Source organism: Ammospiza nelsoni, chromosome 22 (assembly GCF_027579445.1).
Source record: "Ammospiza nelsoni isolate bAmmNel1 chromosome 22, bAmmNel1.pri, whole genome shotgun sequence".
Taxonomy (NCBI): domain Eukaryota; kingdom Metazoa; phylum Chordata; class Aves; order Passeriformes; family Passerellidae; genus Ammospiza; species Ammospiza nelsoni.
The window spans coordinates 1,968,258-1,988,663 of NC_080654.1; the positions used below are offsets into that span (position 1 = coordinate 1,968,258).

Genomic DNA, 20,406 nt, shown 5'->3' on the forward strand with positions numbered 1-20,406 from the left:
CAGATTCGCCTCTTAAGAGGGGGAGGGAGTGGGATTGGAGGATTTTTCCTGCACTTCATGTCCCACACAAAGTTCATCATGCTCTGACTGTACCTGTATTTCACTGTGACAGCACAGCCCACGCTCGGTGCATTCATCCTCCAGATCCTGTGCAAGAAAAGGCAGAGCTGAGTCCTTGTTCCACAGACCAGGCTCAGGGGGGAGGAAAAGGTGCCACTTTTCTGTGGCAGAAAAGTCACCAAAATGGGTCCCCAGGTCAGTGCTTGGACCTTGGGACTGCACCTCGTCACTTGCTGGAGGAAATAGTTATGCCATAAACTCCTAGCATGGAAAGAAAAAAAACCAATTTTTTTCATCATCAGGCTCTTCTCCTTTGTTTCATTTCTGAGCTACTTGGGAAAGCAGGGGAAAAAAAACCAGTAAAAATTAAGCACTTCAATACAGATTCAGGTTTGCAGGTTCATTTCTAGGTTTGAAATAGAAATTGATTTTCTCCTTTCAGCGAGTGTCCAAGGTGAGCTTTGCTATTTTTAAAAAATTGAAATATATTTGAAAGTCTGCATTCTTTTCTACAGGCCTCTTTTTCCTTCCAGTAAGATAAAAAAGAGCAGCTCTGGCATTTTATATTCTAAATTTTGACTGACCAGAACAAAATGTTTTTCCAGCAATGTGAGTTTGCACCTAAACTTTTTTTTGCATTGAGTTTGACCTTAGGATGTAGAATTTCATAAAACATTTATTGTCTTCTCCAGGTTTTAGAGCACAATTCCCCTGTGATACTTTGTTTTCATCATCTGCTCTGAGAAGGATTCCAAGGCTTCTCTCACAGTTTGAATTTTAATTGTGGGTGAAGGAAGGAACCTCTGCTACTTGCAGCAAATTAGGGAGTGTAAAAAAGAGGTAAAGAGGATTAGGAACAGAACCAGGAGTGTGAAGAGTGGCTGTGGCAGAGATATTTAGTTCCATAAATGGGCAGGTTTTGCAGTGTCCCACTCATCCATGCTGGCAGCAGCAGTGATCCTTTTCCCTCAAAAAACTGCAGCTGATAAAGACAAAATGAGTTAGAAAACAAAGCAACCAAACCTGGGCTGTTTGAGGCAGACAAAGGCAGCTGCAAGGCAAACAAAGAAATGTTTTTCCTCTATCCAGACCCCACTGATGGCTCAGGCTGGGTGCTGCAGGTTTACCACTAAACACTCTCCAAAGATTATAATGCATCAATTATCAAAGGCATCCAGAGGTACCACTTTACTGATATTGTTAACGAGCTTGGCCATAAAGGGATTTGCAGCCTGAGTTTCATGACAGAGCCAAGGTATAATTTGCTCTGGGCTATAAAGGCCATGAATTATTGAGAAAATTTACTTCCATGGCTGCATTTTCTCTCTGAGCACAAGTGCTCGTGCTGAGTGCATGTGTGAGAGCAGAGACAGTGATGGAGGCTCAGCCTCAGAGTCCATCTCCCCAGCACAGGCTCTTTCACACAGCCAGCGAAGAACAGCAGAAAATAACTGACAAAATGATCATTCTGAACAAATGGGAGAAGAAAAATTGCATGCTGAACAGTGCCAAACTGAGGACCAAATAGAAATCACAATTAAAAATGCACTTTGGGTAATTACAGAGAGGGGCTTTTCCCTTAGAGATGTCACAAAGCTTGTGTGGATATAATCAGGCTTGAATAGATCCAGTGATGGTGAGAAATCAGAATTCTGAGATCCTGCATCAGGCCAAGCCTTTACCCTGCTGTGGGACCAACCTCCCCCTGGTGTTCTTTTTAGAACTGCTCTCTTCTGGAAGTGAAGCTTTGGAATCACAAATTCCCAATCCATGTCCTGCTTCCCCTCCTTCCACTCTGCACACCCAGCTAGTGACTTCTGAATCCACTGAGCAATGTCAAGCAAACTGATAGAGAACTGTAGGTTTCAAAAATGTGAAGTTCTACCTGTTCCATGAAACAGAAGCTGTGATGAGGGATCACCACAGGTGATGAACAGAGATGAGGGATCTCCTCAACCCTCCATTGCAAGGACTCCAGCATGGCACCACCCTGGAGAAGGCCAGTCACAAGAAAGACCTTAATAATGTCTTAACTATGAACGTGACACAGCAAATTGGGCTGCTTTTGTGCTGAAGGGAAAGTCTGTGTTCCTGAGGGCTGATGGGGCAGCAGCTGCTGTTAACAATTTCTGAATTATGTTACAAGGCAAGAGCCTGGGCAAAACACGAGATTTTCCCGCCAGATTATGGCCTTGTTCCTAGGAACTCACAGGCATTTGGGGTTTTCCTGGGGTTTTGCATCTCCTGTGACCAAGAGAACGGAGCTGGCAGCCGGGCAGGTCCCGTGCCAGCGCTGCCAGGGCACCACGGGCAGGGCAGGGAATCGGAGCCTGGCGATTCCCCTGCTCCGCTCCATCCATCCCCGCTGCCTTCCCTGCAGGCACAGCGGGCACCAGGGGCACCAGGGCAGGGATTTGGAGCCTGGCGATTCCCCTGCTCCATCCAGCCCGGTCCCTTCCCTGCAGGCACAGGAGCAGGCAGGGACTGCCCTCTTGTGTCAGTCACGGCTCTCTCACTCGCCTGGCTTTGCATTCCCGTCTGTTTGTGAGTGAGCGCTCAGCCATTTCCCTCCAGCACTAATTCCTTCTTCGGAAGGACAGAGGCTTCGTTCTGAGCGCTGTAGTAAAGTTCAATAAATAAAAATACATCTGCTGCGTTTATGACTTGGAGACATCCAGAGCTGGGCATACATTGCCCTTCCAGGCAGACACATCCAAACAGTTACCCTGGTTATGCCCAGCCTCCATCTTGACACAGATAAGGAAAGCAGAGGAAAGAATAAAACAGCAGAAATGTAATGAAGGATGACAGAGAGGAGACACAAGAGAAGCAGATTTGTTGCACCAGTCAGCCCTCATAGTAAGTTACATGCAAGTTAAAAATAGAATTGACCCTTCCCTGGGGAGCCAGACTCATGGACAGCTCACACATGACTCTGCAGCAGCATCCTGGGCCTGTGGCTGCCAGAGATCTTCATCTTTAAATCATTAGTGCTCATTTCCAGGGCAGTTCTTGCAGTAATGGTTGTCAGAGAATAACAGTGTTCTAAAAGCTGTGCAGGCTTTTGTGCCCACCACTTCTCCTGCCTGTTAATGACAGACACCTAAATTTATGCTACATTCACTAATAGCAGCGAGTGCTCAGGCTGTGCTTGCTGCTCTTACCCAGAGCCATGAGCCACCCTGGCAATTGCTCATGTTCCTAAAGCAGCCAGATTAGCACCTTGCTGAAGTGGATTCAAAGAAAAATCACTGCTGAGGAGTGGACAAAATTTGGACCATTTCGAATATGGAAGAGCAAGGGAAAAAGCTGGCATTAAAACCCTGCCTCTGGAGCCCATGTTTTTGTCTGGGCTGCTACTGCTGTAATCAGCTCCAAGCTCCCAGCTCTAAAATGATGCTCAGCAGTTCTCCCTCTATCAGTACTTCACAAAGAACCATCCCTAAAAGTATTTTCTTTGAGCTTTTGCCCAGCCTGTTCTGTGGTATTTGTATCTCTGGATGGCTCAGCACAGGCATGTTTTGTGTCACCCTGCTCATTCCTGAGCTTGTCCACGTGCTGAACTGGTAAAAGCTGCCAGGAACCTGGGATTTCTCTTTGTGCTGCCTGACACCCTGACACCTGAGCAGATCACAAAATATAAAGGCATCTTTGAAATATTTGATGAATATTTGAAACACATCGATAATACTGAACCATGTGTGCAGGTGTCTCTTTGGAATTCATGTGTACTTTATCTGGAAAAATTAAATAGCAAAGGGAACCACCCACAAGGCAACACATCTTGAGAATAGAAATGGAAAGATTTATAGAACCTCAAAACCAATCCCTTGGGGTCTCATGACCACCAGCAGCACAGAAGTGTCTGTGTCTCATCTGCCTCCTTCCCTTGGTGCAGCTGTGAACCAACACAAAGCATTTCCCTCCATGCTCTCCTGTCCTGGCATCTTCCTGCTCCTGGAGGAACATGAGCAGCTCTTTGTCCTCAGCAGCTTCCTGGGCACTTGGTGTTCCCAAAGGAAGAGAAACCACAGAGGCTGCTCAGTGTCACTTGCTGGGATTCCCCTTCAACTCCAGCTTGGGAAACTTCAGTTCTAGTAAAACAGCTTCCTGTTTGTGCTGCTCTGAGTGTATTCCCAAGGTGGCAAAACTCTCCTAACCTTTTTTATTGCTGGACACAAGGAACAACTTTTTTATCAGAGGATGAACACTCATTCATGTCCCACTTTTACAGGCATTTTTAAACTGCTGCCCTTTTACCTCATTTCATATCCTTGAAGAAGCTTTACCAGGGGATTACAGCAGTCATAGAAAACATTTCTTCTGACAGATCATTACAAGGGCATGAGAAGAAATATCTTTCCATCACAACCTACTTAGAAACCCAAACTCCTCATGTGTTCTTCAACTCTTACAGTCCTTCCCTTGCTTTTCTCCCCTTTGAACTGAGTCAGACCTGTGGCTGTTCTTTCGTGGCATCTTCTGAATCTTCTGAATTTGCCTGTGTTGCTGGATCTCTGCTGATTGTGTCAGGTGGGGACTGGCTGGGGTTCAGCCCACGTGGTGTCACCTGTTCAGGGATGTCATCAAGTTTCTGATTTGTCCGTGCCACTTGCTTTCCCATTTGAACAGCTTCATCATAGGAAGGTGGCAGGTCCATGGCATAGAGGCTGTAAGCTGGAGGGGACACAGTGTTCTTATCCATATCCACAAATACCAAGGGAATCTGGACACTTGGGGGGTACTGCCATGAGCTGTATGCTGGAAAGAAAAAGAATTTAAAATAAAAATTAAACACCTGCATGGGACACTGATATAGGAAAGGCTCTTTTTCCTGGAAATTACAGACTTTTGTATTTTCAGAATGAATGCACTGTATATTGGAGCTGTCCATGTAGGGTCACTCCTGATCTTCAGTGTCACTCACTGTCACCCTGATCCCTCCCTTCACCTCTTGTGCCCCCCCTGTGGGGCTGGAATTGTTCTGGGAGCTCACTGGGAATTGCTGGAGCTCACTGGGAATTGCTGTTCCTGCAGGGCTGGGCACAGCCCCAGGCACAGGCTGAGGGGCACAGGGTGAGGGGCACAGGCTGAGGGGCACAGGGTGAGGGGCACAGGGTGAGGGGCACAGGGTGAGGAGCACAGGCTGAGGGGCACAGGCTGAGGGGCACAGGGTGAGTGGCACAGGGTGAGGGGCACAGGGTGAGGGGCACAGGCTGAGGGGCACAGGGTGAGGAGCTCAGGGTGAGGGGCACAGGGTGACCCCAGGGTACTCACAGGTGACTGTGCTGTGGGCAGTGCTGTCACTGTCAATGCCAATCACGGCCAGGTCGCAGGGGTGCCGAGGGAAGGGCTCCACTGGGATCCGTTTCTTCCTGCAGCAGAACCTGACACAGCTCACTGAGACCCCGCAGAGCAGGAGCAGGAACACCAGCAGCAAGATCAGCCTGAAAGAGGGGGAACGCCTCCAGTGCACTGCTTATGTTTTACTGCTTCTCAACCACAATATCATTTCAAAATGGTCAGAGGACAGGCCAAGCCTCCTTTAGTTGTGAATGGGGGCTGGATCCTGGGTTAGAAAGTTGGATCACACACTCTCAGTTCATGAGCTGAAGAATTACTGCCCAGCAGTACAACCCCTTCTGGCTCACAGGTGTTGAAACATTTCACTATTTTGGGTTATTTTCTACTTCTGTGCAGGGAGAATGGCTCTGCTTTCCACAGCAAGAGAGGATTTGTACTCGGAGGGAAGCACAAGCACGAACTTTCACAAGTCTAGGGCCTCTCTTTATTCATGAGCATGGAAATGATATTATATTAAATTATATTTATGCCTTGAAAATACAATTCTATCTGTAGCTATTGCTTAAGGAAGTTTATAATTGAACAATTTACAATGTACCTAGACTGATATACCTGTGTTTCAAGTTCTCCAGTAAAACTCCACCTGCCCACCTCAGTTTCTCAGTCCAGCTCCCTCTTTCCTGGAGGCTTTCAGAAGCCTTCTCAATCTATTTTTAGTAACTGTGTATTTTTAAAGAGCTCTGTGTATCAACCAAAACTGCTCCAGACTGAAGGAGGTGAAGGAATCACCTCCCTCTGTGTGCTCAGAGCCAATGTATGGACAGAGTGCCAACCATGCAAACAACGTCAGGGCACCTGTACCAGGTGTGAGATGAATCCTGTTGGGAATCCCCTCTCTGGTCCCAGTTTGTCCCTCCCAGCAGGTTGTGCTCAGCTCTGTGCCAGCAGAGGGGACAGTCCCTGTCCCTGTCCCATAGAAGGGAGTGAGTCCTGCATGGGGCAGGGCCAGGGCCCAGCAAATCCCTGCTGGAGCTGCCCTGTGAGAGCAGCCAATGGCCAGCAGGGCTCTGGCTATTTAGGAAGAACAAACAAGCCCTGGAGCTCAACTCCAGAGCACTCAGAAGGGAAAGATGACACAGCCCTCGGTGAATGCTGGTCCCCACCTGACACCCAATCTCCCCTGGCCTCGTCCAGTCCATTCCTCTGAAAACAGAGAAACTCTTCCCTGATCCTGCCTGAGAGGAGCCTTTCCACTGCCCTGCTCCAAGGGCTGCTTATAAAAACCTCCAAAGGGTTCTGGGTTGGGAAGATTAAAAGCCAACTTACCAGACATACCACAGACTTGTCCAATCAGACATGTTCTGAGGGCATCTGTGAAGGAAGGCAGATGATTCACTGATTAAACAGTGCATGTATGGCAGGGAATGCACTTTCCTGGGGTGGAAAAGGGAAAGCACTCAGTGAGAGTATGGAGCAAAACCACCTTAGATTGTTCTTCATGGTTGTACCATTACTTCAGATGAGAACATGCAAACAATCCCACTGTAAAAGTTGGTTCTGAATCAATAAATGTTTTTATTGACTGGTGCTTTACTCTTGCTTGGGAGACAGAATGACTTGTGCAGGATTCCCAAAAAGCCAAATCAGTGTTATTTAAAGGTAATTGAGATGGGGTGCCTCATACCAGAGGCCTGTCTGAAAATGCTGGTCTGGACAACTGCCTGTGTCCCCCAGGTATTTTAAAGTTATTTTTTCCATAGCTCCAGTGCAGCCAGGAATGGCTTTTTTCAGCTCTGGTGCAGCACAAAGGAGGAGAACAGCTCCTGTGCCATTTCAGCAGGGTTGTGTGTGCTGAACCTCCTGTGGGATTTCCTGTGCCACAACAGGGGCTCTGACCACAGCACAGCCTCTGCAAACTGGGCACGAGTGACACCGGGAGTCATCTCGGGGGAGAACCTCAGTCCACAGAGCAGCGGCAGCCAAGTGAATTTAAAAGTCGCTGACTGTCTTAGAGATCAGAAAAGAAGCTGTAAGGGATGGCCACGAGCAAGGCACCGTTCTGCTGTGGGAATGTCACTTGGTCCCGGTGGGAAGGTTTGGGAGCAGGCAGTGGTTACTCACCGGGCAGAGCTGTCACGGTTGCTCCCAGAGCAGAGCGGTGCCCGGGGAAGGGCAGCCCGGGCCTGGATCAGCAGGTGCCCACAGGAGAAGTTCCCCGTCCCTGCTGCCCGTGCCCCGAGGCTCCGGCTGGGACGAGCGTCCGAGAGCCCCGGGAGCCACCGCTGCTGCTTCAAGGACACGCGGCCGGCGCTGAAAGGGGACACCGAGCCCTGGGCCGGCCCGGGCTGGGCAGCGCAATAAATAACCGGGACCGTCCGGGGGGCAGAGCCCGGGCAGGGCACGGCGGGACCGGGCAGCGCCGCCCCCCGGGCCCCGCGGCCCCGACCGATCCGCCCGCCCGCGGGAGGGGCCGGGGCCGGGCGGGGCAGAGCGGCCCGGACACCCCCAGGATGTCCCAGATTCTGCACCTGTCCCCGCCCCAGCCCTATCCCCTGCACCAGCCCCTGCCCCATCCCCTGCACCTGTTCCTGCTCCTATCCCTGTCCCTGTATCTGTCTCTGTCTGTATCTCTGGCTCTGTCCCTGTCCCTGCCCAGCCCGGGATGTCAGGAGGGGTATAGGGGACAGAGCTCCGCTTGCAGACATTTCCCTGGAGCGCTTCAGGACTGCACTCGAAGCTCTCACCAGACCAGAACCCATCAGGTGTGCAGCCCCTGGACACACCCTGAGCCTCTGCTGTGCCAGAGGGACTTGAAGGAGAAATAAAGGAATGAGAAACCTGGTATGAAATATATGAGTTAGAAATAAATGTTTAGAAGAGCAGATAATTTCCCCTTCTAAACCCGGCTTTGTTAAAGCAGATGAAACAGGACTGAAAAGGTTTCAACGGCTCTTTAGGATCGCTGTGCTCCAGGCTATTTCAAATGTAAAAATTCCTTATCTCCACCCATGAGCCTTTGTTGTGTTCTCATCCCTGTCCAGCTGAGGAGGGCAGCGATGGCTTTGGTGGCCCCTGGTGTCCCGTCAGGGCCAGCCCAGCACAGTCCCGGGGCAGCCACCCCATGGGGACCCCAATGGACACAATGCCTGGGGAGCACCAGGTGATGTTCCCTCCTCTGGATCCCTAGAACTGATGCCCGCTGTTTCCAGGCTCACAATGGCATGTGACAAAGTGACCGCAGTGTTTGCCTCCAGCACTGCTCAGGGTCATGGGGCCATTGCTCATTTAGAAAAACCTGTGCTCATACGTGTGAAGAAATAGCTGAAGTCACTTCTGGAGAAGCAGAACATGAATTAATAAATGTGTGTGACACCAGTGCTTGTTTTCTCACTCTCTGCTTTACAAATGAGCTGGGTTTGCCCTTAAGCATTAATAAGATCATACATGGGGGCGTGAATTGCTCATTAAATCAGAACTGCATCAGTGCCATGAAGTTCATGTTGGCTTTTAGATCCAAATCTGGAAGCACGAGTTTGTATCCAGGGACCCAAGAGTGGTCACAGTTGCAAAACTCAGTTTGAAAGTAGAATGGTCACAAGTGCAGTTAGAGGAGCAGAGAACTTCAACTTCCAGGAAATGAAGAAATATTTCTGAGGTTACATTTTCCATATTGTCCTCACAACAGCTCCATTCCTACTGGAGTCCTGTGATATGGAAACAGAAACACCAGGTTCCATGTTTAGAGTCCCCTGGCAGTTTTAATGCCCAGTGTGGATAACCCACTCTGGAAGCACAGAACTGAACAGGGCCGGTGCCTTTCCAGGAGATGAACTTGCAGGAGCTGTGCTGAGCTTCTCCTGGGCACTGGGATTGGCACTGATCCACGCCAGGAGAACACAGCAGCACTCTCTGTGTGCTCAGGGAATTCCCTACAGAGCCACTCACTACTCCTGGATCAGCTCCATGTGCCTGAGTTACCAAGGAATTGTTTCCATCTTCAGCTGTCCCAGTCAATTTTCTGTTCATTGGAAAAATATCAAGAAGCTGTTGCACATAACACACATTGTACATGAGAATGGTGTGGGCAGGAGCATCCTCACAGAATTCCTGCATTTTCAGTAAACTGAAGGTGGGAATCACTGGCCATTGCAGGTTTGCATCATGACAATTCTAACTGTGGTAGCTCAATGGAATGGCAGTGAAACATCCAGGGTTACATTTTGCAGACACATTTTGCACACCCAGGGTTACATTTTGCAGACACGGTAACTGCTTTTGCTTTTGGAACTGCAGTGGTGTCCCAGGTGAGGCAGCACAGTCTGCTCAGCTTTTCCACATCAGACAATTTGTTTTCCCTTCCACATCAGCCTGTGTCTCATTGCCGAGTGCTGTCCATGTGAGAGCTGGCACTTCACCCTCTGTGTCCCCAAAGAACAAAGAAATCCAAGAGAGGGAACCCCAATCCTGAGCAGCCATTGTGCCCCCAAGAATGATCATTTTTCAGGACAAGCTAAAATTCCAGGCTTTTCTCTTATGAAAGGGAATGAAACCTGCTCAGATTTCCATAAGTGTTTTACAGAACGTCAGCTGGAGTTTACAGGGAGAGTTTACTTTATTTTCAGTCCTCCAGAAATAACCACCTGTTCCAGTTATCCTGGTCCAACCTCCCCCGAGACAACAAACACATCCTGAATTTTAAACGTGGAGACTTTGACCAGAGAAACCCAGAACCTTCTGTTCACTTCAAGCCTGTGAAAATATTGATCCAAGTTCTCCAGTCCCAGGAATGCAGGTACAGTGGGTGACACCTTCAGCTGGTTGGTGGCAGCTGCTCCTTACCCAGCCCAACCCTGTGAGGGCACCAGTGTAACTGTCTTCACATCATTCTTTAATTTTTTACTTCTTTTCATCCTCTGGATGCTTTTTCTCAGGACCTGACCTCTGTGAAGTGGAAGATTGCTAGGACAGGGGTGTTGCTTCCTGGTAAATGTTACACTTATTTTCAGCATTCTGTATGGTTACCATAACCAGAGTCTGGAGTCTGATTTGTTGTCAGCCATCACTGTTTGGTTTCCAGGAGTGAAATCTGGAGGATCCTCACACAATGGATGCCCACAACAGCCTGAAGTAGCTCCTCCAGTCCCACAGGCTGTGCCCTTCCTTGCTCACTGTGGCTGTGGAGGGAGCAGTGCTGTGAGCAGTGCTGTGAGTGCCTGTGGTGGGATTTACTCACCCTCCTGGGGCTGCAGGGGAGCCAGCACACAGAGCCCTTTGTGCCAGCTCCAGGCCCAGCTGTGCCAGCAGCAGCACCCAGGGCCTCCAAGGAAGGCAGAGCTGTCCCTGGCTGGCACTGCCACCCCCAGTACTGCCAGCCCAGGACACTGGGACTGCTTCAGCATCTGCAGTCTTTATACTGAGGAGTTAAGTGACTCCACGGGCACTCGAGCCATTATTAAATAGAACACATCTCAATGGATCAAACACTGGCTGGAAAAACAAGGAACCCCCTCTTCACCCCCACAAACCTCCTCTGTCAGAGGGGGAGCCTGGTTTAAATGTTCCTTGTGACAATTGCTCCCCTGCTGGCTCCTCGTTACCACAGGGATATTTACAAATAACGTTTCTGTTTTCTGATTGCATCATCTGAGTCAGGGATCTGACAGCCAGGGCCAAAGGGCAGCACGCCCTCGGAGTGCTGGGGAGGGAACTTTGCCACAGACTGCCTGTGACTCAGGAAAGAGTGTGATAAGAGATGCACAGGATTATCCTGTGTCTGATGGCTGCTGCCTTCCTGCTCCCTCCATTCTCCAGCTCTGCTTCCTGACAGAAGTTCCACCTGCAGGGCACTCTGGCTTCCCCAGAACAGCAGGATTCTGCTCTCACCCAGAATTCAGCAGAAGGCAAATATAAAAATACAAAGTTCCTGGACAGCCAGGATGTCTGGCAAGTGTCTGCCCATATCCAGGGAACAGCACAGGAATGTTCCCCCTTGACGTCCTGTTACCAGGCACATTTGATTGAACATTGTAAAAGTGACTCCCCAGATGATTTGGAGGAGGCTTGAATAATAAACTTTATTCTGGTCTTAGAAAAAGTCAAGGCCTTTCCAAATCCTACAAAAAGCATCTGAAATTGGATAAAGATAGAAACTCACTGATGTGGATGTAAAGCAGATATTCCTCCTGGTGGGATGACTTTGGGAGACTTGGGATTAACAGCAGCTGTAGCTGCTTGGGGCCCTCAGGAATTCTTTCCTCTAACACAAGATTATTGTCACAGAGTCAGCTGGAAAATTAAGCTACTGACACCAGAGTTTACAGAGAACTTTGGGTGAAACAGCAGAAATGTTACATGGCCCTTCCCTCCCATGTCCCTGCTGCCCTCACTTATTTGCAACAACCTCAAAATCCTCCCATGTTCCAGCAGAGATCTCCCAGGAATGGAACCTCCATCTTCTTCCATTTGCCTGAGCCCTCAGGCAGTGGGAGCAGCTGCAGACACCACTCTTGCCATGAGCAGGACTCGGTAGCATTCTGTGATGTCCCCTTTCACAGTCAGCAGGGCTGACACCAGAGGGGGGTCACTGGTCTGCAGAGAGAACCACACAGAAACCAGCCTGGTCTTGTGGACACAGGAGACACGAGCTGATCACCTTCTAAACTCTGTGTTTCACATCTCAGTGTTCAGGTACAGGTTATAGCTACAGGTGACAGCTACAGCCACTGTGCTGGCTCCTCTCTGTCCCCAAGTGATGCTCATGCTGCAGCCAGTGAGGTGTGACAGTGACTCAGCACCGTGTCCCCACAGAGACTGTCCCCACGTCACTGCCGTGGCAGCTGGGCACAGCAGCAAGCACAGAGCTCCCAGGGAGGGCTGGAAGGAAATCCTGTCAGCCCCCAGTGAGTGCTCAGGGTTGAGCAAGAGCAGGGTTACCAAGGGGCACCATGCAGGCTGGATTCACCCTGCCAGGAACTCTGCTGTCTCTTCCTGCTGTGATGGCACAAAACTTTTAATTTTGGAACCAGCGACTCATTGTGCCATCCCACACACGGGGACTCAGTGCCCCCGTGCTCCATGAATGCCCACGGAGGTGAATCGGGGCAATCACAGCCCCGTGGAGCTGTTGGGACATCACATCCAACTTTACAAGGCAGCAGTAGCAGATAAAGGGCAGCAGAAGGGAAATGGGGCACGTATCAGGAGCTTTGTGCCACACCCCATCAGGAGCCCTGTGTGACACCCCGTCAGGATCTTTGCGTGGCACCCTCCCGGAGCCCCGTGTGCCACAGCGGTGTCGCAGGCTCACCTGCAGGTCGGCAGGTGGCACCCACGAGACGCCGATGCGCTTGAGCTGCCCGCGCTCCAGGGCTCCCTTGGCTCCGTCCAGCTCGAAGCCCGCCCGCCGCACCTCGGGGCCGCCGTCCAGGCTGAACTCCACGCTCTGGCACGGACACACAAATTCAGTTTGCTGCTGACTTAGTATGATAATGCTAATTCCTTATATTAGCCCCTGAAAAATAAGCTTTTCTAACACTGTGCTTTTATAATGTCAAATTCATTAGAAACTCTGAAAGCCGCTTTTTAAAATTTATGAATTTGTGAATTTTGGACAGAAGGAACAAGCAGCCCTTTTTATGAATTTGTGAATTTTGGACAGAAGGAATGAGCAGCCCTTTTTATGAGTTTCTGAATTTTGGAGAGAAGGAAGGAGCAGCCCTTTGCACACTGTCAGGATCCCACCCAGCACAAACCTGCAGGTTTTATTTCCCTCACCTTCCTGGCTGCCATCTGAGGACTTTGAATGGCCCCCACGGTGATCTCTGCCCTGGCTGGCTCTGCTGAGCCCTCCACAAACTCCAGGAGCAGGAGAAGGGACCTCACTGCTTCTTGTGGCCCTAAACAAACAGCAAGCAGGTCAGCTCTGAGACAGGCAAACTGAGCCTTTGGCCTTTGGCAACCAACAGAAACTGCAGCAGGTTCAAAACAAGGTGATGTGGTATCTCGGGAGCTGGCACAGACAAAGAGATCCTTTCACAGAGTTAGTGAGGAATTAAGGAAAAGGAGGGTTTGGATAATTTGCAAAGTGCAATTATTACTTGTTTATCAAGTTCCAGGCTGGTTTTCTAGCCCATGGCACACAGCTCTGTGTATTTTATTCCTACTTATGTGTGTGTGCCTGGACTTATTTACAGCTCAGGAGTCAGAGCTGTTTGCATCCTGTCCCATGAAATTAAGGAAGAGTAACTTCAAACCGCCAGAAGTTTCATAACAGGACAAACAGGAGGATCCAGGATATGTGATTATATATGAAATAATTTCTTAAACATTTAATACACCTCAGAGAAGTGGCAGAAAGCAAATGCATCTTAACTCTTCACAGTAGTATTACATTATAATCATTTTTTCAAAGAAGCTGCAGAGGTAGAAGATCATCATTAAGACAAAACTGCATTCAAATGAAGAGAAAAACTTTCCTTAAGAGAAACTTTCGTGGTATTTTTGTGTATGATGAATCTATGCTGTAACATAATGCTTATTTTTTCTGATTCGGGAAAAATTGCCTTAAATTTCCTTTTTTCTTAAAGGAAGAGGAACATTCCCATGTCTGATCCCTCCCTGTTCCATAATAACAGTGGTGGCACTTTACCTTTTCCCAGTGCTTCCTGTGGTGCCACAGGTGGGGTCACAGCCAAGGACTCCACGGGCACATCCAGGGGCTCTCCCCCCTCCACAAACATGAGGTGATCCCGGGCTGCTCCCTTCAGCTGGACCTCGTGGGCTGTGTGCTGGGTGAGACAGAGATCCTGGCTGCAGGTGACAGCTCGGTCACCTGCACGACGCTGGCACCGCAGCCAGCGGCACCAGCAAATGGAGGTGGCATCACGGTGCCAATGATCCTGGGCTCTAATGCAGGAGCTCTGCACCTCCCATAGTTTGCCCACTCTGGCATTTCTGTTTTAACAACCAGGGCAATGTGCCTCAGGAGGGCACTGCACAAACGATTTATACACAACCACTAAAAGAGACAAAACCTTTCTGTTGCCAAACTGGGTCAAGTGTCCGCTCACGCTCAGCTCATCCCGCCGTGCATTCCCAGCTGCAATCCCGAACTGTGCGAGGGCAGCAGCGGCTCTCGCTCAGCCCAGCCCTCTGCAGTGCTGCTGCTGGGCTTTGGTGGTCACTCTGCACCAACTTTTGGTGTCCTGGCAGGGCCCAGCGCTGCCCGCGGCGCGGCCACCTGCGCATCCGGCCGGGGCATCGCGGGCAGCTCCGCAGATGGCACCGGGCACCGAGCGGCTCCCTGGTGCTGCTGCTCCTGCCGGGCCCTGCTGGGCAGCTGGAGCTCCCCTCTCCCTCTGCTCTGCCATTCAATGCTCCCTGCAGCAGCCCCTTGGAGCGTGCTCAGCTCCCGTCCCCTCCTGACTGTGCCATGGGATGGACCCCACGTCACTGTTTTTATTAATTAATAACTGAATATCTAATCATGAAAAATGTCATAGGGCCCCAAACGTGCCCTTTCCTCCCTACATCAGTTCATCCAACATTTAGACTGTTTTCGTAATCCTGATTGTCTCACCTTGCCAAAGAGCAGAACCTTGAGACGGTCGGAGTAGTAGAGACTTTCATGATCAGGACTGAAGGTAACCACAAGATCCAGGCTCATCCCAGCCTCAATTTTTCCTTCTGTTGGAGAGACCCTGAACACACTGAAGCCATTATAGTTCTGTGTTCCTGGTAAATAAAAATGAGGATATAGATAAGAAAGGAGGACAGCTCCATTTTACTTCTTCATAAATTTTAAATCCATTTAATTTTTGTTGGAACAGCAAATAAATAAGAGTTGATACATGGCTTTGCAGCAAAACAGGGTGTTAGGAACACCAGATAAATCCATCCATCCATCCATCAGTTTGATGCATTAATCTCCAGAGGAACTGAAGCAGCATCACCAAACCTTCCTATATTCTGACGTGTTTTTACAGATCTGGACATCTTTAAATGGAATCTTTAATGTGCAATTACTGTGTGGGTTTATTTAGATTTAAACACTAATTTCTCCTTACTTGTGGATATTTGCTCAGGCTGCCCCTCATATTGAAAGAATTATTACAGCTCCTACTGTAGGAGCAAAATGAAGTCTTTAATTTCAGGGCTGTGATGCCCCAGGTCTGACAGTTGTGTGCGCCTAAGAGGACACAGCTATGCTGCTTTCCACCTCCTGAGTCTTTAGCAGAGGAAAAAGAGCAAAGAATAAAAGAAATTTACCAACAATCTCTGTTCTCTGCAGAGAGGATGTGAGAAAGGAGGGGATTTTCTGCCGGTCTCTGTCCCATGTTGGTGAGAGCGACTCCAGTTGCACAGAGAACAGCAGGGTCATGCTGGAAGTGTTCTTTATCTGGGGACATTCATTCACACAACAGCATTTGCATGAAGGAAATTGATTCTTAGGCCTGTAAGATCCATAGTTTGCAAAGGGGCTGAATTTATTTTGCTGCATTAGTGCAGCTCTGTGTCCCCAGATGCCACCAGAGGCACAATCAGTGCTGCCCACAATGTGCCACACCAACCCCCCTCTGCATCAATACTGGGCTTTGGTTATTGACACACTTGGACAGAATCTGGGAGGAGTTTGTGTTGTGTTCCTCCTGACAGGAACTCTGCTGTGCTCTGCAGCTCTGCTCAGAGGCCTTACCTGGACTGTGGCAGTCACTGTGTCCCTGGCCATGACGTATCCCATGTCCAGCACCTCTCCCACGGAGCACTCAGTGCTGGGCACCACCCCGTGCCCACACAGGGGGAGGCTCAGGTTGGTCTGTGCCACCTGGATGTCCAGAGTTTCCAAGAACTGCCCAGAGGGTGCCTGGGTTAGTGCATCTGCTCAGGGAACCCCCATCCCTCCAGCTGACCCCTCCCAAGGGACCATCCCAGAACTGAGACAAGATCCAAATGGTGGACAGGGAACTTTGTCTCTCCTCTCTTCACTGCTCTTGTATCTTTTACTCACCCATTTATCCTCACTTGGACAAAAAGAGATGATCAGGGGTTTATTTTCACCTGGCTCAAGTGTTCCAACTGCTCTGACCAACAGGAAGGGGCCATTGGGATTCAGAACTGAGAATCCCAGCTAAAGCAGTGCAACTCAAGGAAAAACATTCATAAAGATTGAGAAAAAAGATATGAGAATAAATTCTACATATTGTTTCCATGTCTTAGGTCTGAACTAAGCATCTAAAAGCTTTTGAGAGGTCAATAACTCAAGAGAGAAGATGAGCTGGTGCTTTGGTGTGCAGCAGTTCCTCCTGCAGAGGCAGAGGCTGATTAAGCAGAGGCTGAAGGCTGAGCTCATGTGCTCAGACAAGGATACCTCCAGCTTCCCTGGGGAGATGTTTTCTATTGTAATTCTCTTCATCATTCTGTGGCCTGCAAGGAATGAAAACACTTCCCAAAAGGAGGATGCTCATCCCTCTCATTCCTCCCCCTCACTCCTGCTCCTGCCTGAGCCACACTCATCCCAGGCCTATGGCTAAGGCACCACTCAAAGCTCACCAAAATGCTTTCAGACTGGGCCAGTCACTTCTGGAGCCTCCAGGTCCTTGTTTGGGGATCACATCTGCTCTTCCATGGGCCTCAGTGGCCAGAGGCTCCTTATTTTCCACCTAAATACCACTAAGGGCTAATTTCTATCCTGACTTTTGAAAATGCAAAACTGCTGGCAAGAACTCACTGTCAAAGAGAAACAACTCCAAAGCAGAACTCAAACTCCATACCTACAGAAACATCCCCAAAATTGGCTGTGTTGATCCCAGAGTCTGACATGATCAGCACAGGAGGGGCCACAGCAGGGCAGTGCAGCTCCAGGTACAAGGTGTTGTGAGGGCTGCAAGAGAGCAAAGGCAGCTGGGGAATAAAAGGGCAGAGCTGGGAATAAGAGGGCAGAGCTCTGGGGGCACAGACACAACAACTGCCAGGGATCTGCTCCTGTCCAGGGTGTGACAGCACAGCACAGGGCTGGGTGACTGACTGTGCCTGAGCTACAGCTGCCTCAAAGTTTTCACACAATTATTCCTTCAGCTGCTTTGATATTCATGTGTTTGATTCTTATCCAACTGGTGGGCTGGGAGCATGAGTTTCTACCACTGAGCTATGAAGTAATTAAGAGCAGAAAACACCAAATGAATAAATCAGCAATGGCACCATTTCCCCCTCACATCTCTGGGTTACCCAATGCACCCACCTGCAGGTCAAGCTCCCAGAGCCCTCCTCTCCACTGGCATGGCCACTTGCAACAGAGCATGGGATGATGTATTTGTTAAAACTCCCTCTGAAACTCCTTGTCAGGAAAGCCTGGGCTGCCCTGTAAGCATCAGAACTAGAGAATCCAGGAATAGGAATTACCTCAGAGAGTGAGAGAGCAAAACCATCAAATAAATATCTGCTGAGCTATTTGTGATTATTGTTTCTTAGTCACACATTCAAAATGGAATGTAACAGTGAAATAAAATGACTGTCAGTAATGGACCCACCCTACAAGAGAATAAAAATGAAGAACCCAGATAACAAATGTTACACCAAAGATTGCAAAAACCTCAATACAATTTCCTTTGGTTGAATACTTCAAGAATTTCAGTGTCTTCCAGTACTTCTACATCATCTCAGTGTCATGTAAACACACAGGATCACATTCCTCTAATGCAGTCTGTAGGCAATACTTCTAAAATAGGGAATTTTTTTACAATCTCTGCTGAAAGTGTTTAGAAATTATAATTAATAGATTGCAATGAACATGGTATTGTAGTAAAAGATGTCAAAGCACAGCCAAATGCCTGTTGCTTCAGTATGTATTTACTTCCAATACTTCCAAATTCCTGAGCCTGGGAAGGAGCGTGGCTCTGCATTTCCTGCTGTACAGGGGCCCTCAAGGATCAGATTTTGCATGTGAGTGTCCCAGGCTGCAGGCAGCAATGCTGTTGGTGTTGGCTCTCCCTGAGGTGCTCACACTGCACAGGGATTGCTCCTCATGCACATTCCCAGCAGCATTTCCCTGCCAGCACTGATGCTGACCATGACTCACGTGCTGGACTGTGTAAGCCCTCAAATTACAACCAGAAATTCCTCTCAGCCATGGGTTTGGGCCATCAGCTGGTTCTGTAGATGTGCTCACAGAGGTTTCTTTGAGGAGTTTCTGTTGGTGCCCAAGCTGAGCTTTGCTGTTGCCCTTTCCATAAACCCGTGTTGGCTCAGCCCCACCCCCGCACAGCCCCAGCTCCTGCTCCCTGACAGATTCTTTGAAGTCTTCAATCCTTCTGATGCATAAAGGGATTCTTTGCCTCACATGAGAGGGTACAGCTGTGTGGCTCACAAGCAGCACTAATTTTGGAAACAGCCTCTGCAACACAGCTGAAGCTGTTCCCTCTCCAGTTTGCTTTCTTGTCTACCTACAGCTTTAGTAGATTTATTAAACTACTTCTAAAGAGAATGCTGTCTGTGTAGTACAAGATGCTTCTGTTGACTTACTCAGGCTTTAACTCTTCTGGTTTTGGCTCTTCAGGGCTACGTACAGAAGCCAGGCTTTTCCTGCTTCCAGCCCTTCCTCTGGAGATGGAAATACTCGATTTATTTCGTTCTTTTTGTTCTTTCTTTGAATCTTTCTTCTTTTTGCCCACTGGAGACCGAGGGGGATCAATGGGAATCTGAGCAAGACAGGAGTGAGCAAAGACACAGAGCAAGGACGTGACACAGAGCAGGGGACAGGGGACAGCAGGATGATGGTGACAGCCCACAGACACAGTAGCTACAACAGGCAAATTTCTAAAAGTGCAAAGTTTAAAAATTAGGTTGAAATGGACATATTTTACTCCCTCTTAGAAATAAGAGGTCTCCTCTTGGAGCAGATGAGTCTCTCATGGGAATTTTACCTGTTTATCTCCCAATCCAAAACAATCACAGGTGCTCACATAAATTAACTGACCTGGGGGTTGCATATAAATTCCATGGATGCTGTAAATCTTCAGGAAGTTTAGAAGCTTTTTATTTTCTTTTTTTTTTTTTTTTTTAAGAGTATTTCAGTTACCAATAAAACCCTCTAGGAATAATTGTGAGCACAAAATTAAATGATTGCTCAGTGAACAGGCCACACACTGAGTGCACAGTCACGCCCTCATCCTTCATAGGCAGGTCCCCCACGGACCACAAACTTGGGCTTCATTAATATGCAAATAATTTTATGATAAAAATACCATCCAGAGAAACAAATCTCTGGAAGTGGCAGACCAGCAGCATGTGCTGTTCTTAGCATTCCTTACTTGTGCTGCTGCCTCTGGCACAGCTGCTGTGCTGAGCCTCCGCGCTGCCTCCTCCCTGACGAGCTGCTCCGACAGCGCCGGCCTGAAGGACACGCGGATGGAGCTTTTCTGGGTGGGAGAGCACACACAGGAGGGGCTGGAGCCCAGGAAATGCCTCTGGCTGCCCTGCAGGGCTCCAAACCCTGTCAGAGGGCTCAGAGACCCTGGCACAGAGCCCCAGACCCCTGTGCCTTTGACTGAGCCCTTGGAAAAAACAATTAACAACCTTGTATGAAGAATTACAAGACACGAAAGTTTATGTAGAATGATAGTGAATTTATCACAGGGTGAAAAATAGATTTTTGGGGTTTTTAGACATTGGTTTAATGTGGTTGTTTCTAATTAATGGCCAATCATAGTCCAGCTTTCTTGGACTGTCTGGTCAGTCACAAGTCTTTGTTATCATTCCTTTTCTATTATTAGCTAGCTTTCTGATGAAATCTTTTCTTCTATTTTTTCAGTATAGTTTTAATATAATATATATAATATAAAATAATAAATCAGCCTTCTGAAACATGGAGTCAACATTCTCATCTCCTCCCTGGTCCTGGGACCCCTGTGACATCCATCACACACTCCCATGAGGCATTAGCCAGATTTGGTGCTTAACCCTCCTGTCTGATTTAAATCATTCTTTTAAACAATACAAAACATTCCAGCTATTCCAACAACAACTGATGTTTGGAGCTGTGTTTACAAG

At 48.7% G+C, this 20,406-nt stretch overlaps 2 protein-coding genes across 2 annotated transcripts in view; both read right to left on the bottom strand.

Moving 5' to 3' along the window:
• Positions 1 to 3,710: 3,710 nt before the first annotated feature.
• TMEM52 (transmembrane protein 52) lies at positions 3,711 to 7,663 on the bottom strand. The gene is made up of 4 exons (XM_059487453.1): positions 7,486 to 7,663; positions 6,691 to 6,735; positions 5,338 to 5,507; positions 3,711 to 4,821 (listed from the first exon to the last, which is right to left on the bottom strand). The coding sequence occupies exons 2-4, from the start codon at positions 6,720 to 6,722 to the stop codon at positions 4,511 to 4,513; spliced, it is 513 nt and encodes a 170-aa protein (XP_059343436.1). The 5' UTR covers positions 6,723 to 6,735; positions 7,486 to 7,663; the 3' UTR covers positions 3,711 to 4,510.
• A 3,833-nt stretch (positions 7,664 to 11,496) lies between these two features.
• The window catches only part of CFAP74 (cilia and flagella associated protein 74), a 35,037-nt gene continuing 26,127 nt past the window's right edge, over positions 11,497 to 20,406 (bottom strand). The window contains exons 27-39 of the mRNA XM_059487449.1: positions 19,668 to 19,775; positions 18,880 to 19,055; positions 17,600 to 17,734; positions 17,133 to 17,242; positions 16,730 to 16,785; positions 16,370 to 16,489; positions 16,058 to 16,210; positions 15,631 to 15,760; positions 14,942 to 15,096; positions 14,012 to 14,150; positions 13,138 to 13,259; positions 12,671 to 12,805; positions 11,497 to 11,952 (exon numbers count right to left, since the gene is read on the bottom strand). Coding sequence (XP_059343432.1) covers positions 11,839 to 11,952; positions 12,671 to 12,805; positions 13,138 to 13,259; positions 14,012 to 14,150; positions 14,942 to 15,096; positions 15,631 to 15,760; positions 16,058 to 16,210; positions 16,370 to 16,489; positions 16,730 to 16,785; positions 17,133 to 17,242; positions 17,600 to 17,734; positions 18,880 to 19,055; positions 19,668 to 19,775 — 1,653 coding nt within the window. The 3' untranslated portion in view covers positions 11,497 to 11,838. The remainder of the gene's footprint in view (positions 11,953 to 12,670; positions 12,806 to 13,137; positions 13,260 to 14,011; positions 14,151 to 14,941; positions 15,097 to 15,630; positions 15,761 to 16,057; positions 16,211 to 16,369; positions 16,490 to 16,729; positions 16,786 to 17,132; positions 17,243 to 17,599; positions 17,735 to 18,879; positions 19,056 to 19,667; positions 19,776 to 20,406) is intronic.

Coding starts and splice junctions, on each gene's coding strand:
- TMEM52 (XM_059487453.1), bottom strand. CDS start 6,722: ATGTCTGATTGGACAAGTCTGTGGTATGTCTG. Junction 5,508..6,690: donor ACAAGTCTGTGGTATGTCTG/GTAAGTTGGCTT, acceptor CCCCTCTTTCAG/GCTGATCTTGCTGCTGGTGT. Junction 4,822..5,337: donor TGCCCACAGCACAGTCACCT/GTGAGTACCCTG, acceptor TTTTCTTTCCAG/CATACAGCTCATGGCAGTAC.